Source organism: Anabrus simplex, chromosome 9 (genome assembly GCF_040414725.1).
Source record: "Anabrus simplex isolate iqAnaSimp1 chromosome 9, ASM4041472v1, whole genome shotgun sequence".
Lineage (NCBI taxonomy): Eukaryota > Metazoa > Arthropoda > Insecta > Orthoptera > Tettigoniidae > Anabrus > Anabrus simplex.
In genome coordinates, this window is record NC_090273.1 from 116,419,526 (window position 1) to 116,439,118 (window position 19,593).

Here is a 19,593-nt window from a genome sequence, read left to right on the forward strand (position 1 = left end):
AAAACTCTTATTTTATTTGTATACATGGTATATACCTTTTAGACAAAGAGGTTTTACACAAGAAGTAAGTTATATTTTTAAAGTTATTTTCATGATGTGAAGATACTTTTTTGTTTTTATTTTCCTAATAATGTTGCATTGTGTTTTGCAGCTTCTATGGTGTTCCTAGGAGACAGTCAGCCTCCTGGAAGGAAAGCTCTAGCTGTTTACCCCATCTTCCTCTTTTACTTTGTAATTTCCTGGCTAGTTATATCTCACTCTACTACCTGATTACCATACAGCAGCATTTTATCTGCATTCCAGTTGCTAGGCTGTCTTGTGAGCGTGTTTTTACTCTCCAGTCCATTCTTGTATGAGGAAGCGTTCCAGATGCACAAAATTAAAGCACACCTCCAAACTCTTTGTAAGTCTTATCTTGGACATGACTGAAAAAGACAGTTATATCATTCCAAGTTTAATGAAAGCAAAGGAGAATTTGTGATTTGAACCTGCAGCCGAAAGTTGCTGTTGAAGTCGAAAAAATTGCTCTTCATTGTGAGTAGCTCTCTTGGCTGGTTTACTTACTTGCGAAGCAGTATTTTGTTGTGCAGTGAAATATTTAGACAAATAATTTACGTCCATAAAAAAACATTCATGTATCATCCATGTGTGAAGTGAAGTTTCTTGTTTTAAAGGGTCTAACTATATGGTTTTTGCCCAATATACCTGTCACTTGAAGTAAGAAGTTTAAAAATAATAATTCCTTTGATGAGAGATTCATTTAGAATCTGATGTGTTCTAATGTTATGGAAATTCTTGGTCCAGCTCAATAAAAGTACGTTATTATATTTGGTTTCGATGTCACTGTAGACAATCTGTCCTGCATTTGTCCCAGCCTTAGAAAGAAGTTGTAAGTAATTTAGAAAGGAAATATTCATATACTACTTTTTTATATTTTTCGATTTTATTGCTGGTGTTTATATTAACTCTTTTGCTGCTGCCTTTAACACAGAACCTTTAACAGTGTAATTAAATTTTGAAATTTAAATATATTAAAAATTGGTTATGTACTGTATATGTTTGAAGTCATATTACCGTATTTACTCAAATAATCTCCCCATATTTTTTTTTTTTTAAATGAGGCAAAAAATTGGGGTGCGGGTTTTATTTGCGCCAAGGTTGGCAACACGCCCCTGGCTCACCTAGTTTTTGATGTTGGGTGTACAGTTGTGCTTTGTGTAACTGCAGATGCAAGAAAACTGTTCCCATATGTCATATGTAGATGGAAAACAATTCAGACTTTTAATTGTAAATTGCCTTTAAATTTAAAATAGTGTTTTACATGGTAATTTAAATTTCAAATTTCTCCACCTCACGATAGAATGTGTCTTCCGGAACATGCAGGGGTAGCTTTCTGCACTTTCACTCACTTCGGTGTGTCTATAGTGTATTTTACAGTTGCTGAGTTCGAGTAAAATCGTAATTATTTGTATTCAGCGTTTTAAGAAACGCCATAATATCACGTAGCATGCAGTGTGCGGAGAAGAATAATCCACGAACACTCGCGATGACAACAGTTGGCGAAAAAGCGTGGCTCATAATTATAATAAATTTGTGCGCACCGATCAATATTGTCAATGCCGATGGAACTGCATTGTTTTGTTTCTTTAATGCCGAGCCCAAGCGAACTTGTGGTACTGTACTCTGTTGCAATGCAGACAGAAGCGAAAGACTTTCTCCCCTCGTAGGAAAGTGCAGTAAGCCACGGTATTTTTAAGGCCGTAGGGCACTTTCCGCGCAAATACAAGGCATCTAAAAATGTAAACAGTATAGTAAACCAAAAAATAAAACACCTGCACAGGGGAGCCAGCATAATTTGTCCTCGTCTTTGAATCGTGTTTTTTCTCTCGTTGCGTGAGGTCATGTTTACCAGTGATTTATCAAAGTGCATTATTTGAATAACGTAAATGCACCTTGTTGGATACATTTCAGAAATACCGTATTTTTCCATGGCAATTGAAAGGTTCCAACTGTGAATCAAGGCGATTGCATGCATTAATGGGACTTAGAATGCTTTGTTACGCGGCAAGTGTTGGCATTTCTGAATTACAAGAAGTGCCATGGCGGGAAATCGTATAAGGAGGGTCACTGTCCTGTGGTGCAACGGAGACAGAATTGAGAGACTTCCTACTTCCTTCCCTCGTCATAGGAATATTCGATAAACCACGATGGTTTAAGGGTATCGGATACTTTCCGTGCAAGTACGAGGCATCTAAAATGCATACAGTACAGTAATCCAATGAATAAAGCACTTGCACAGGGGAGCCAGCATAGATTTATTTTTCTTTCGTTGCACGAGATTATGTTTGCCAGTGAATTATCCAAGTGCATTATTTGAATACTGTAAATGCACCTTGTTGCGTACATTTTGGAAATAGTTATTTTTGTGACATTTGAACATTTTAAACTGTGAATCAATGTTAATTGCATGCAGTAATGGGTATTAGAATATTTTGTGATGCGGCGAGGGTTGACATTTCTGAAGTACAAGTTGGCGGTTAATTCAAAATCACATAATTCGAAGTCCAAATTATGTGTCCCAAGGACTTCAAATTAACGAGGTTTTACTGTATCACAAAACTATCATCCGAATTTGGTGGTGTGTGTGTTTCAAGTGTTTACATTGCACGAAAAGAATTATCCACTATCCGAGTAAAAAGAGATGGCGTGTGAGAAGTGTTTTAGATGTGGAGCGCGACGAATTTGTACGTATTTTAGGAGAGGATTCTAGTGATGCAAGGAACAACGAATATTCTGATCTACAGGGAATCGAGCCTATTGCAAGTTCAGATTAATGAAATATCTGTCACGTAAGTAGACATAAGTACTTGCTCATTTTCATGGCAAATATATTTCATAGCAGTGATCATTTTTTTTTCATCTGGGCAAAGCAGTTATATCCGAAAATTTATGTGCAAATTCGTGTAAAGACCGTTTGTACCTCGTGGAGCGATACGAAATGTTTGTTTATGCTTACGTTACTCTTTCGATGGAGTTCATTTAATTTTTTTTTTTCAAAATGAACCTTCTTAAAATTAGGGTGCAGGCATTATTCAGCGCTGGGGATTATTCGCGTAAATACGGTATACAACATAAAACTGACAATAACCGAGCGAGTGACTGCGAGGTTTGAGTCACTAAACTGTCAGCTTATGTTAGGGAGATATTGGTTTCGAGCCCCATTGTCAGAAGCCCTGGAGATGGTTTTCCGTAGTTTCCCATTTTCACACCAGGAAAATGCTGGGGCTGTACCTTAATTAAGCTGTCCGCCTCACCATCTTCGTCTCCATGACGCCTTGTCGATGTTCGGTCTCAGTCGTAGTTGGCCAACATTCGCAACCGGACAGTGCAACAGGTCGAATGACAGTATGATAGATTTTTGATTTGAGATTATCTTATTATAATGAACCAGCCGATCACTCCATTCTTGAGTTTGGCATTGCAGATCAACCTGGGTTTCAGAGGCCAATGTTACATCATCAAGAAAACAGTACTGGTCTTATGGACCTACAAGGAGTGAACACACCCCTCTCTTGGATACTCATAATTCCTCATGATTAATGAATATTATAATGTAATTTGTATCATATTATGAGAGAAAGAAAAAGGATGGGGCATTTTTTTTCTTATGAGTTATTAAAATAACTGCTTAACATTCTCTGTTTCATAAATATATTCGCAGGGAGGAAGCACAATGACGGGAACAGCCATCACTTGTTTTCCTTCATTTTCCTGTATGTGTCTTTGTTCACCCAATATCACGTAGAATCCCAGATGGCCGGGAAGGGAATAAAGGCAGGCATGGAACACATATGGTGCAGCCCTTCAAACCACACCAGAGTCATAAGTGCACTGATTACCAGGTAGATTTGGTGGGTCTTATATAGTAGATAGTTCAGAAAGCACTAGAAAAAGATGGAGTCCTGAGTTTCTTCTAGAATAGTGATGTCTGGTGACGTAGAGACAGGCTTAGTCAACAGGCTGGCCGTTAGTTGTATGGTGGCGGCGGAAGATAGCTGCGATACTGGAGCTGAAAAGATGGCATAAATGCTGGCAAAGTAGGGCCTTTTCCTGATCTTAGTAGACGGGCATTACACAACTAACAGGAGATGATGGGCAGGAGCATCTAAGAATCTGCACTGTAACAACCAAGAATGACTGTGTCCGCTACTGGTGGTGGTGGCGATTATTGTTTTAAGATTAAGTACAACTAGGCAGCCATCCTCAACACTAATCAGAGGGAAAAAATGGAAGGGATCCAACAATTCGAAAAATGAAGGTACTGGTATCAGCCAAAGAAAGACAAGGGTCAAGAAGGGCGTGAAAATTAAAGACTGCCTAGGCCTCGAATGCTCTAATACTGTCGGGGTCGGAAATGACCAGTGGAGATTGGATAGGATAGATGAAAGCGAGGAGCCTGACACAAGTAAGTGGGGAAATGCCAGGACTCGGCTAAGGGCCCTGTGGTTGTCAACCCACACTCCCGAATTCAAAACCCCTGGGGCCCCTTTGTCACCTCTTACGACGGGCAGGAAATACCGTGGATGTTATTGTATTGCGTCCACTTACAGGGGGACTAGGAAGCTAGGGGATGGATGGTTCAGTGATATATTTATCAGTGTACCTTCCATAGAACATTGAAGAAATCAACAATTAGGCAGGTGATGCTTATCAGGGACCTTCCAAAGTGTTCAAAATTTATCCGGTGATCTCCTGCCTGAAAGAGAAGATCCAGACTTTGTATTTACCAAAACAGAATATTGCAGTTCATGAGTCATTAATGTTACGATGGAGCAGTTGTCTTTTAGGCAATATGTTTCCCTTAAGTCTGTAAAATTTAGCATAAAATCTTATGAATTATGCAAAGGGTTGTTTATAATATACACAAGGAAAGACATTGTATTCGAAACGACACATTCATCAGTAGACACAACAAAAACTTCAGCTATTTTTTTCTCTCTTTTGGAACCACTTGTCATCAAAGGATACATGCTATGGATGGGCAATTTTTATAATTCACCAGTTTGGGATTGGAAGTAAAAATCACTGAATATTGACTGCTTAGGAACTTTGAATGATATGATTGGCATAAAACAAAACAAGCATACCAACCAAGTTTCCATCCCAAAGTGTTGTGATGAAAAAGATATGTTATGATAATTTCTACATTCCGTGCAGGCAGAAACCATCACAGAAAAACAAAACATATTCAGGAAAAAAATAGAAGCATGTTTCTGTTGTCAACTATAAAGATCACATGAGTGGAGTCTATCTGAAAAATAATCTTCTTCATAGCTATTTTTGAGAGAGGAAAAGATGATGAAGTGGTACCTCACATTAGTCTGGAGGTTAATAAAGGTTTCTATTCTAAATGCAATGATCATTTGCCAGAGAAGTACACCAGGATTAAGATTTTTTAATTGTTTTACTTTTACATTTGAATTTCTTCCTTGAATTCACGGCTGCCTCTCAACAAATCTTACCAAATCAAATACAAAATTATTAGATTGTATACAAACAGTGAGTCATGTAGAATAAAATCAATAATGGATATAAATGAAAGGGTGAAGAGAGAAACCAGAAAAAAGGATAATAATTATGATAGATACATAGATCATTTGAAATTTAGAACAGATGTTGTCCAGGCACTACTGATGGAATATTGAGGTTTATTTGAATGACAGGTACCTGGGCGCCATTCGTCAAACAGAAATGTACCTCATCATTGAAAGGCATTTCCCTGAGAGAATTCCACCAACTTGTCCAAATACTAGGCTGGCAAAATTATGCATCATGTGCTGCAAGCAAAGAATTCAAAGAGGAACAGTGTTTTGGGGTCCAGATTGTTAAGCAGGTCTTTCTATTGAGGGATTGTTTCAAGATGTTCTATGCCAAACTAAACTACAGTATTAGAAAAAAAGTGTATCATATTTTGTAAAAGAATGGAGTTTTTGTAACTTGCAGGTGAAAGTATTATTGAAATGCATAATGTAGTATTGGAGTTATGCGGCTGTAAACAAAGTCCTGCATGATTCTAGGATAATTTGTGACGCTCTCCAGGAAACAATACCTTAAGTTGGAAAATCACATTTTTGGTTTATTTTATATTTTGATAGTAGATACATTTGTGATCATTTTTGTGAAAACCAGAAGTCACTAGCTTAAAAACTGATCACTTTATGTAACTTTGAAATTGTAAGACAGAAGTTATTAAATTTCAAGAAAATTTTGGAAAATGGTACTCTGGATAATATATTAAGGATTTAAGAAAATCTGACTGTTTCACTAGATAAAGGAATATCAGCTTTGTGTATTAAAATAATTTTCATAAATAATTAGGAGATTTATTCTCCGGAAATGAAATAGGTAAACATGTTCAAAATTTGAAAAAAAGTGAAGGAAGATTTAGTCTTGTGGAACTCATATACACAGAAGTTCTGCCTTAAGATATAAGATAAGGATACAATAATTATATTAATAGTAGTAATGTTAATAATAATGTTGGATATTTTAAAAGATAATTCTGAAACTACACAGTCGGTATCCAATTAATGATTTACATTACTAAGCTATCTTGTCTCCTGTAATAACAAAACTGAATTGATGTTCATTTTTCTGGAATTTTCTCAATTATGTATGACTATTCTTTTTGCGAACATAATCCATCTTGCTACTTAATCCAGGCCTTAATGTTGCCTGGCTGTTGACACGACTAATCTCCCGTTTCTGCTGTGCAGCACTCTTGAATGTTGTTGAACTTGTTGAACGGATATTTACTCCTTTCTGCAGTCATGCCACTTACTTGCAACTTCTTAGGTAGGTTCTGAGGAAGATTATCTGCCTTGCAAATTTTCACAGTTAAAGTTGGACAGTCCAATTTTTGTTGACACGTAATGATCCCGGGTATATTCTTTTTCACAGTAAACTGAGTGAAAGATGTGATCTAAGGAACTCTTCTCTAACCGTGTTGCCAGTCATATATATTGACAGCTTTTAAGTTTTTACTCAGCAGTACTATTTTAAATGACCGAGACAATATCTTTCACGCGGTACTTCTTTTTCATAAGACCAAACGTCCAGTCACAAAAAAAATTCACTGGTAGAAAAGAAGTTGTTATTTTGTCATGTAAACTTGACATACCTCTCCACATGATCGTTATTTTAATTTTATGCAAGGTACTTCTCAGCATGAAGAAGAACTAGTTAAAATTACTAGTTATAAAATATGCAGCCAGGTAAATGTCTATAATTGTAACTATATATTATCTATTCAATACTAAGGTGTATTTACAATATTTACATTACATGGGACTAGTTTCAAACCTACTCGGGGTCAATCAATCAATCAATCAATCAATCAGTCAATACTGATCTGCATTTAGGGCAGTCGCCCAGGTGGCAGATTCCCTATCTGTTGCTTTCCTAGCCTTTTCCGAAATGCCATATTAAAACACACACAATATTTGGTGAAATCCTAAAACATGTTTTCTAGCAGTAAGAATCTTATGATTATATAATTTTACAATATGAAGTGTGGTTGAAATGTTGCAAATGAAAATGAAATATTACGTGTGATGTAGGTAATTAAGTACATTATACATGCTAAGAAGTCTGGAATAAAAGTACAAATAAGATGCTCTGTGTTGTTAAAATTTATAGACTCATGGAATTCAGTAGGTCACTGCTTCAAGCTTGTCTCCTTACAGCTGTGTTGCGAAGTCCCATTCATTTACTCGCACATGCGCGCACGCTTCACTACACTGTTGAAAGTCGGTGCAGCTAAACACGTATTCGTGTTTGCTATAAAGTTAACGAGAGACATAACGGTTGTGGACCGGTTGTGTTCATTCTTATTGCCATAGCACTCGGTCCACAACCGTTATCACCAGGACCTACTGAATTCAATGAGTCTATAAATTTCAACAACACAGAGCACCTTATTTGTACTTTTATTCCAGACTTCTTAGCATGTATAATATACTTGTATTAATTATTACTCACCTACATCACACGTAATATTTCATTTTCAACATTTCACCCACACTTCATATTGTAAAATTATATATTCATAAGATTCTTACTGCTAGAAAACATGTTTTAGGATTTTGTCAAATATTGTGTATGTTTTAATATTGCTGATGATGACCCCGAGTAGGGATGAAACAAGTCCCATGTATAGTAAATATTGTAAATACAACTTAGTATTGAATAGGTGGAAAACTCTGTGCATTATTTATATGTTATCTCAGTTCAATACGGACCAACAATATGAAGTTCATAACCCTTAATACATTATCTTGATGCACAAGCTGGTTATTTCATATTCTGGTACATGAAGACAATGAAAGAACTTCATTTAAGAAACCATACCCTAGGTCACCAGTGTTAAATTTCCATTGCGACTTAAAGTATGGTTTTGTAAGACTACATAGCTTGTTTTCAAGGTTATTTTGAAGACTTTTCCATATTGCCACGTATCTGTCACTCCTTTCATCATGCAGTTCAAGGATCATGCTAACAGATGACACTCAAATCTAAAAATTGATATTTCTCACCATTCCTGCTTTTTTCCTTCTAACATAAAATATTGTCATGCAACTCAAGGTATGGTTTTCTGAAGAGCATCACAAAATACTCCACTTAGAGCACCTTCTGCAGCACAGAGACGACTAGACATTTAAATCCACTAGGCTGAGGGGTTACTACAGAAAAGGTCAAGTCCATACACTATGAGAACAACAATCAGCTTTATGAAGTGATGCCAGGAGAATGTTTTTACCAAATGAATGCATGAATGAAAGGAGCTAATCTTCAATGTTTAGAGATGTAACCCCTTTATCCTATGATCTAAAACTATCAGTAAAAAGATATATGGATAATTATTGAACTGTAGATCAGCCTGGATTAAAACTGAACAGGTTCATTGTAAACCTCGGTAGTGGACAATAGAAAATAAATAAGTATAATAAAATGATGTTCAACATGCACTTTTGTAAAATAAATAATATTTTATATACAAACATATGTAATGCTATAAATATAAAGATTAACACTGCTTTGTGAGAAGTTAATAAGCAGGTGTTCTTCTTATCTTTACTATAACAGTTAGCTAACAGTATAAACTTCCAAGCTGCTACTGTCAGTAGTGATTTCATTACTGCAAATTGGAAGTTTTCTCTTCTTGTGATATATGTATAATTAAGAAAAATGTATGCCCTATGGTCTGTAAACTATTCCTGTATAATCTGTGTTCTGTCTTCAAATTGTGCTTGTATTGGTGAACAGGCATGATAGCCAAGTGACGTTGTTGCTGGCTTCCCCTAAAGCAGCTATGGTTCGAATAATTGACCACTGCAAATGGGACTTTCAAAATGAAGTTTTGTACTTGTAATTTAGATTCCTTACATAAGTGGAGGTCCTATGGCATATAGTGTTTGGAATTCCCTAAAGATGGTTTTCTGTCATTTCTCATTTTTCCACCACATAAATGCCAGTACTGTACCTTAATTATAGCCACAGTTGCTACCTTCCTAGTCCTTTCCCTTAAACATATTAGCGTGATGTTGAACAGCTAGAGAAAAAAATAAAAATGATTTGAAACACATCTCTACTAGATATATTCTAGACAGTAAGATTGTTCTAACTGTTCAAATATGCATGGTTTCTGTTCATTATGGGGCCAATGACATAGCTGTTAGGCCCCTTTAAACAACAAACATCATCATTTCATTATACACTCACCCCTCTACATAGCAAACATAAGTAATATTTATATGTTCACCATAAAAAAAAAGTTAATGTGAAAATTATTCTAGAATACAACGTAGGTGGTGCCTGTTCTGACAAACTGATTCTTTGAAAACCTTTGAATCTGTATTCGATTTCCAATTAAAACCAATGTCTGAGATGTGAGAGGTGATTTTAAGTAGTTTTCTTTGTATATTTATTGAATTTCTCTAATAAATAATGCTGATTTCACATATTGTAGTGAATGAGAATTTACAATAAAATATTTTCTTTCATTCCTTCCTTCCTAGATTTCCTCTGAAAATACAGGATCTTGATAAACATTAATCAATCAAGGTTACAATATGTGAAGCAATGACACATCAGTACGTGATAGAACATTATACAGTATGCACTAAATCAAAACAAATGGTACTGAAAATGTTATTGAAACAAACACAGCTCATATTATTGATTTCATTTACTGTTCATTATAAAAAACATGTTCAAGTTTCTTTCTATTATGTTTCAAATGATACTTAAATGTACATGTAGAATTCTGTCCCTCACAGCAATACTGATGAAACTATCACATCACAAGTTAAACATAAAAGTTGGGTGCATTGTACCATTGTTCTTCACAATCCAAATACCGATGTTGGTGTGTGTAGCGGAATGAGATTGACCAAGGCAAAGCTGGACAAAAATATTGTTCATGCAGAAATTCTGATGGACTCAACTTGAGGGAGAACAGCATAGGTTTGCTAAATCTGACGAGTATGTAATAAGTATTTGTTTTGTCTTCCGGATCCATGTGGTCATCGGCAGTGTGGTTGGTCGTCTTTATTTGCTGTACAGTTGGCGCGTATTAACTTGGAAAGCATAACTTTTTTCGTAAGATACAAACATTAACATGCTCATTTTGATTTTTAATTACATTTTGTGTTTTAATTTTGACTGTTGAATACAGGCTTACGTACTAATTATAATAAAAATCATCATATGGCCTCACCTACAATGTGCAGGCATTTTGATTTTTACACTATCTACGTTTACCTGCATGTTAATATTCATGTTCCATTTTACTCAACCAGATGGCAAAGTTAACTGGATCTCTCTTGGGTGATCTATGGATGAGTTTTAATTAATTTTGTCAGGTAAATACCAAATTTGTCACCAGAGATCTTTTACATGCCAACATCGTATGACAGTGTCGAATGGACTTCTTTCTGCCCTTCAAATATCAGACTACCTCTGCCAGGTTTGAACCAGTGACCTTGAGAACTAGGGGTCAAAACTCTACCACTGATCCATACATCGAGATATAGGAACACGAAAAGGAAAACAAGATGAACAGAATGAGAGGTCAATGAGATATGAGGGAGAAAATGAAAAGAGGTGTATGATTAATTCTGGATAATTTTTAAAATTTTATTTTGCAAAGTCTTTATACAAAAGATACATATATACAAAATGCATATTGTTTGAAAACATAAAACTAATATTTGGATATAAACAGTGTTCTTTTGGAATGAAAGATACAGTCTCTGATCTGACATCTTAGAGCTCACACATGCAGGAGAACATGCTCAGTGGGATATTTCTCCTGAGCAAAAATTTGTTCTGCATGGGTGGATGGCAGGATTATCAGCCCCATTCTAATCAAGGGAAATATCAATTAAAGTTCATTGGTCATTTCATTTTTTACCAAAGAACAAATTTAGTACTGAAATAAGACAATTATTTTTCACCATATTACTAGGATCCCTAAAGCCACCTTGGCTCATTTTAAGTTTTGGTACAGTAAATATCAGCTTGACCCAATAAATAAAGGCTTAGACTTTCTTAAGAAAAGTGACATCACCTCATGTGTCATGTATGTTAGGATTTAGAATATAATAGAATGAGCACTAGGCCCCTAGCGTATCGAGTGGTGCTTCAAGTAAGACAAAATCTGTGGCATGTATTAAAATGATCTCTTTGTGTGCAGTTCTCTGAAAATATGAACTATTAATTGCAATGACATTTATAATAATCTTTCCTAAATCACAATTGAATACACATTACCACCAACTTACTGACTAGCTAAGTATTTCAAAATGGCCCTCAACTTGCAAGTGCTATACTTTTGTATTAAATAAAGCATCATAATACAGGAATAGAATACATTTTTGTTTTTACAAGTTGCTTTTACATTACATCAACGCAGATAGGCCTTATGGCGATGATCGGATAGGAAAGGGCTAGGAATGGAAAGGAGCCATGGCCTTAAGGGAAACCACGAAAAACCATCTTCAGGGATGCGGACAGACAGGTTCAAACCCACTATCTCCCGAATGCAAGTTCTCACCTGCGCGCCCCCAACTGCACAGCCAAATCGCTCGGTAGAATACATACTGTTTTCATTTGAATACGATAATGAATTCAAGGCAACAATGCTTTTAGTTAGTCAGAACATTTAACAGTAGAACATTCAATGATTTAAGTTTTATTACAGTATTTCTTGAGGTACATTTAATAAAGAGCCATGCTATGATCTTGACCTGCCAGTATAGCAGCATTTATATCATTCTGCACCAATGCAAATGTTGCAACATTTCTCCAAATCCAGCTATCATGCATTCATATTGGTCACTGAGAATTGGCACTTGTGAATTATAACTCCCAGTCACAAGCCAATTATATAAACACTATCTCTTTCAATGAAATAAACTGGAATTAGTAATCTTGTTTATGTACATGTACCGGGTACTTCAGGTACGTTTTCCACAGCAGAATGGGTGGGCTACTTTTTCCGCCTAGGAGATTTCACTGTGATGCATGCAATGATGACCTTAAGTCAGAAATGTTGCAGGGGATACAGGCTAAACAGAAACTCAACTTGCTGAAACGTTGTATGAGAGCTCTGTTCTTTTCTCAGGCTATTATCTCTTTGCTCTTTGTTTAACACCGCACTGACTCAGACAGGTTTTACGGTGACGATGGGATAGGGCAGTGTTAGGAATGGGACGGAAGTGACCATGGCCTTCATTAAGGTACAGCCTGGTGTGATAATGGAAAATCACAGAAATCCATCTTCAGGGCTGGCAACAGTGGAGTTTGAACCCACTATCTCCCGAATGCAAGCTCACAGCTATGTAACCCAATCTGCATAGCAAACTTGCCCGGCTGCTCAGGGTAAAAATAGCTCTAGCGCGCAAACATTCAGTATTACCAAATGCATGATAATAAAATGACCAAGTTATAAGAATGTCAAACTTGGGGATATGCTTCTTATATTTTTCAAGAGTATCATCACACTGAATGACAAGCAAATGCACTTGCACAATAATCACCAGACAACAGTATGTTCCCAAATGTAGAGCATGGTGCGCTTGATGTGATAACTTGTCCGTTGAGGATATGGCCAAGGAATCTGCAAGATGTCAATATTGTGAGAGAAGCCATTGCCACAGAATGTCTTACAAGTATAAGAACTGTGACACATAGGTTAGGAATACATTATGTTAAAATGCATAGAACTGCTGAACATATTCAGCACCTGTTCAAATGGCACACAACTTGGTACCACCAAGCGGATGACCATGCCTATCACAATGCTTTCTATGAGGTGGTCACTGAACAAGTTAGTAGCGCACTCCTGAGCATAAATTATGTTGTTACTTAAATGTTGTACATTTAGGTATAGGGTGTCTCATGCTGATTTGGTTTTACCATGTTATGCTTGATGACATGCACAATGATGCCTTTTCTAAGAAATACCCTCTGGTTGGACGAGTATGTATTCGGGAGCAACCATATCATCAGTATCCTATATTATTAACAGGAATCTTATGGCTGAAATGTATTCAAGATTTCTGGACAATGCTTGACGTGATGAAATGTGCAACAATATTCATACATATTGAGAATTTTCTTTCCTTATGAATGTGCCTACCAGGACAGGCAACCCAACACACAAAGGGGTATGCACCTGCCTGGCATGGCAATGCAACATACTGTAGAATATGTATCTGAAGCACACTGCATGTTCAAGATATAATATCTTACATATATGAAATGTCTAGTTAGTAACGTAATTTACCACATACAGTGGACAGTTATTTTTCTTTTTACCAGACAACTCTTTTACATGTTTTAACACTTTTAACAATGAACCATTTTCTTTGAATCATTCTATGAGCTCTTTCTTGAGCATGCATACACGAGATCTTTTGTTAGGATAGATAATCTATTCTAGGGGTTGACAATATTCTTTCTTATACTGAGAAATAAAACTAGTAACTATGCTTTATGCACAGTTTTTGAATGCAATCTTAAGAAATACTAAGGCTTAGAAGTTCCATCAACACTGCATGCACCAATATTTTACTTATGACCTGTAAGTATACGCCATCACACCGCAACTCAGCTCTTCAAATTTTTAATATTCTCTTGAGCTTTTTCAAGAGCAGATATTAGAGTAGACAACTCAGTCTTATTAAGTTCTAGACTAATAGTACTCTCTGTCTTCTCTGGGCCTTTCTCCTCTGCGACATGCAAGTCTACTGAGAGAAGGGGTTCTCTCAACGACGACAGTTTGCTGCTTCCCATCACATACTGAAAACAGAAACGTTAACTGAAAAATAAAATCTAGTCACATTGTATCACTATTAAGACCGAAGTCGCTAACACAAAATGATATTGCATAGACAGAACTCACTAACTGAAAATGAAAACCATTTCTATAGAATGAAGCTCTCAGTATTCAAGTTCCTTAGCATGACAATTCGCTGAGATGACGGTGACCTCTGGATATAATATGTCAAGCATAACTCTGTTTAACAACTGTTGTACTTCTAAAGTAAGGTTTTGGATTTGGTAATATCTGCTAGAATAAGGATATGTTCTGCTTAGGTAATACATTGAAGAAAATGGAAATTGCAACACCCAGAAGGAGTGGTGCTACATTGCTGCAATTGAACATGCAGGACGAGTGTTCAGTTGTGATTCGATGATTACACTTTCATGTCCCTCTGACCGCAAGTTTGGACAACAGTCAATACAGGATGTGCCCACCACGAGCTGCAATACATTGATGAATTTACAATATAAAGTCTAAAAGTCTCCACCTTATCAATAGATTTATTACACACTATCACTCACAGTACTGGTTTTGACCCTCTGAGGGTCATCCTCAGCTGACTATCACAACATGCAGTTTAAAAACATCACATAGGAATGTTACATAGTCATTACATTGTTTTGGTTTTGATAAACTGTCTATAGTGATTGATATAGTTTAAAAAACTTAACATATGTTAAAAGTACATTTTTGGATTATAGATATGTCATATAATATGGGAAGACATTATCATTTTACAATTGTTTCCAATCAATATAAAATTTAAAACTTAGTAGTATTATTGGATGTACAATATGTTTGAAGTATCTATTTTTCTATTATAATATATAAGTTTCATATCCGTATTGATTTTATTCACAATATAAAGTCTAAAAGTCTCCACCTTATCAATACATTTATTACACACTATCACTCACAGTACCGGTTTCGACCCTCTGAGGGTCATCCTCACCTGACGATCACAACATGCAGTTTATAATCGATTATAATATGATGAATTTGTCGAGGCATGGAGTCCATAAGGCCCTGGATCGCTTCCTGAGGAATTGTGGCCCATGCTTGCTGCACTGCACGGGTCAGTTGTTCCAGAGTTGTGGGTGGCCCATCATGTCTCACACATGCTCAATAGGACTGAGGTCCGGGGATCTGGTGGGCCATTCTAAGGTTGTGATGTCGTGGAGAGCTTCTCTGGAGATGCGTGCAGTGTGAACCCGGGCATTGTCCTGCTGAAACATCCCATTAGCAATGTTCGCCATCATAGGGATAACCACTGGATTGAGTACCCTATCAACGTACTGTCGAGCAGTCATAGTGCCCTCAACAAGCACTAATTGTGATTTCACATTAAAGCCAATAGCTCCCCAGACCATAATGCTTGGTGTTGGCCCTGTGTGCCTCTCGACAATAAGATCTGGGCAGCCCCTCTCCCCGGTATGTCGGCGCACACGATTCCGGCGATCACTGCGGGCAACACAGAAGCGCGATTCATCACTAAAGACGTCTCTATTCCATTCGTCGACCCACGTCGATGTTTCTCGACACCAGGCCAGCCTTACACGTCGCTGTTGTGGGGTCAATGGAACACCTTCTGCAGGGACACAGGCTCGTAATCCAGCTGCACGCAGGCGATTACCAACTGTTTGTTGTGTAATGTAGGGTGCCACAGCTGCTCGAATTTGCGCTGCTGTTGCATGGGGTTCCATCCGGGCCATCCGAATGATGCGGCGATCCTCTCTCACAGTTGTCCGTCGCGCTGGGCCTGTGCCAGGTCTACGAGTGTGGGTACCTTCATTTGACCACTGCTGCCATACACGTACCGTAGATGCCTGTCGGTCAACATGTGCAGCGACAGTCCTTAGCGATAATCCAGCCTCACACAGCCCAATCATCTGAGCCCTCTCAAACGGCGACAGTTGTTGACAGCGTGCTCTTCTCTGTCATCGAGGCATGTTTGATGGGGAACATTTCACTGCACAGACTGTAAGTTAACTACGCTACACCAGAGTCCGTATACTGGAGTTGATTCCTCCGCGACCAATCACGTGGGGAGACCTGTAGCAACAAACCAATGGGTCTGAAACTTTGATCGTTTACATACCTACATGGCATCGTTCCATATCTTGAAAATCAACACAAACGACCAATGCCTTCATGGTGTTGCAATTTCCATTTTCTTAAGTGTATTACTGCCTAAACGTCCGGCTCCATATGTAGCGAGCTGGCCTTTGGTCACAGGGGTACGGGGTTCGATTCCCGGCAGGGTCGGGAATTTAAACCATCATTGGTTACTTTCGCTGGCACAGGGACTGGGTGTATTTCTCGTCTCCATCATCATTTCATTCTCATCACGACGCGCAGGTCGCCTACGGGAGTCAAATCAATAGACCTGTAGCAACAAACCAATGGGTCTGAAACTTTGATCGTTTACATACCTACATGGCATCGTTCCACTTTCTTAAGTGTACCTACAGTATACAGGGTGAAGCGAAATTCGTGCACTCGGGCGTCGCAGTGTGACTCCTCACATGCCAGCAATAAAAAAATGTCTCTCACAAAAGTTCGTCCTTCGAGTATATCCGGCAGAAAAAGTAAGTTGAATAGTGGCAATCTGGCAACACTGTAACCACGTGTAGGGTAACTACCTCTTTGAGCACATATTATTCGTGCTGTACAGTTGGTGCAGTGGATAGTTTTGGGTTAGCATGCAGGAGATCGAGGGGTCGATCCTGGGTTGAAGCGTATGTTTTTTATTTCGTAAAGGTAGTCCAGGTGGTATGGTATCTGGCATCTTAATCGTCAACAGCGATTGCAGCGGGTCCTCTGGAAACCATTTGCACTTACATACTACGATCCTAGAAATGGACGAACAATCGTTTTCACTGGTCAGCTTTGAAAGACGCCCTTTCCATGTCGTGGGCATGAATTTATTCGCACCATTTCATATACTAGATGCGAAACCTGTCTTCCTTGTACCCTCCTCCAATGGTCTCATAGATTAGTAGCAACTATTATTCTTGCCTCGTTCAGGTCCATTACATTTTGTTAGGGCCTTACGTTACCAGTAGGCCTAGCAAAGTATTTGTTGTGTTCAGCGTTACAAAATGTTGTAGATGTAGGATACATGTGACTTAAGGTACGGTGTCTTTCTGCATTACAGTATGTAATGTCCGATGGAAATTAGCAAATAAAAGAATGCCTCTCAACCCAGGATCGAACCCTCGACCTCCTGCTTGCCAACCCAAAACTCTATCCACTGCACCAACTGTACAGCAGGCATAATATTTTCTGACAGAGGTACTTACCGGACATGTGGTTACAGTGTTGCCAGATTGCCACGCTTCAACGTCCTTTTTCTGCCTGATATACTCGCAGGACGAAGTTTCGTGAGACATTTTTTTATTGCTGACATGTGAGGAGTCGATCCGAGTGCGCGAATTTCGCTTCACCCTGTATAATAGCTATCCTGTCTTCTATCGAATGTTCCCAACCATCATGGGTATTCTAATCTTTGAGTCTGCCACATGGTAAAGCAACATTGTGCTCATCTCGAACCAGTACCTTAGGTTCTTCAACCACGAGATTTTTCTTCGGCCAGGTCTCCGTTGTCCTAAGATCTTCCCCTCCATCGGAATCCTAATCTTTTCACTTCATGGGTCCGAAATACTAGAGTTCCTTCTTGATGGTAGGGAGTACTTCAGTCTTCCTGTTTAGTCTTTCTTCTTTCCATCATCTCAACATTTCTCACTCTTTTGGTCCACGATATACGTAACATCTGCCGTTAAACCTACATTTCGAAGGCTTCTAGCGTCTTGCACAGGGCCAGGTTCAAAGTTCACTCTTTCATTCCGTACAATAGTGTGGGGAAATGCATAGCCCCTGAAGACTTGCAGCCTCAGATCTAGATTGTTGCTGAGGAGCTTCTTCATTTTAATGAAGGTGTTTCACATATACTCAATTCTTGTCTTGATACCTTGGCTGAGCTCCACTGTTCATTCAGATTACGCAGGTTCTTTTAGTGTCAAACACGCTCAATCCCCTCGGTGCCAAGCATTGAGTAACGCCTGGATGTAGCATGGCATCATTTGCATAGCGAATGTTGTTGATACGTTCTCCATTGATGGACATACTTTCTGCAGCAGCTGTTTCCAGTGCTTTGTTCAGTACTGCCCCTGAGATGATGATAAAAAGCAGGGGAGGTAAGACATAACCCTGACAGACTCCTTGCTGGATTTCAATCTCTTCAGACAGAGTGTCTTATATGTGGATGGTGACTTTCTTGTTTGAGTACAGAGTTGTGATGATGTAAGTGTCTCTACTGTTGAGACCAATCTTACTTAGCACTTCTAACAGTGTATTGTGTTGTACACATCCCAATCAACTTTTCAAAATACCACAAGTGTAGTAGGTGAGGTAAGAACTAGAAAAAAATTAAATTTTACCAAATTCCATCACACATTCAACTGTAGATGGTGTTTTTTTTTTTTTTGCTAGTTGCTTTACGTCGCACTGACACAGATAGGTCTTATGATGACGAATTCAACTGTAGAAACATCGTAGCAATCACATTTCTTAAATCACATTGCCAATGTTATTTAATGAGGTGCAATAAACCCCAGTCATCATCAGGTCTTACTTGAGCACTACCTCACACGAGCGTCTGCTCCACAATGCTACTCGAAAGACAATGATGGCGACTACTGTGTGTGAGTCTGTGATATCTGTAGTGGATAATGGTGTAAAATGGAGTGAAAAATGTGGCAAATGCAGAAGAGTAGTTAAAAATGGGATTCTGTGTCGTAAGTGTGATGAATGGTACCATTTTCGTTGTGCAAATACTGTAAATAGGACTGATATTGAAGAAAGTGTGTGGCTGTGTCCCGAGTGTAAACAAACTGATAGTGAGGCAGAACAACAAGAAAGAGAGACTTACAAAACTATACTTAAGATTTTAGGAGTGCTACAAGAAGACTTCTGTACTCTAAAACTTGAAAATGAAAGCTTAAAGGACAGAATAAAGAAACTTGAAGATAAAGAAGACATTGGAGAAGAAAGATCGCCATGGACGGAAGTGACGCGTAGCCATTTTAGGCCTAATGTTAAACATATGGGAGAAACTATGTGCAACTTAAAACTGGGAAAAAACTCTATGCAGTGTCAAAATAGATTTCGGTCATTGCAACAAGTTCCAGAAGAAGACACATCAA

General features: G+C 38.0%; 2 protein-coding genes across 2 annotated transcripts in view; one reads left to right on the top strand and one right to left on the bottom strand.

Annotated features, from left to right (window-relative positions):
- Positions 1-9,948, top strand: part of LOC136880808 (protein YIPF6) — a 32,025-nt gene extending 22,077 nt beyond the window's left edge. Inside the window, exon 7 of the mRNA XM_067153344.2 lies at positions 152-9,948. Coding sequence (XP_067009445.1) covers positions 152-270 — 119 coding nt within the window. The 3' untranslated portion in view covers positions 271-9,948. The remainder of the gene's footprint in view (positions 1-151) is intronic.
- A 1,237-nt stretch (positions 9,949-11,185) lies between these two features.
- The window catches only part of LOC136881186 (COMM domain-containing protein 8), a 39,433-nt gene continuing 31,025 nt past the window's right edge, over positions 11,186-19,593 (bottom strand). Inside the window, exon 4 of the mRNA XM_067153869.2 lies at positions 11,186-14,364. Coding sequence (XP_067009970.2) covers positions 14,173-14,364 — 192 coding nt within the window. The 3' untranslated portion in view covers positions 11,186-14,172. The remainder of the gene's footprint in view (positions 14,365-19,593) is intronic.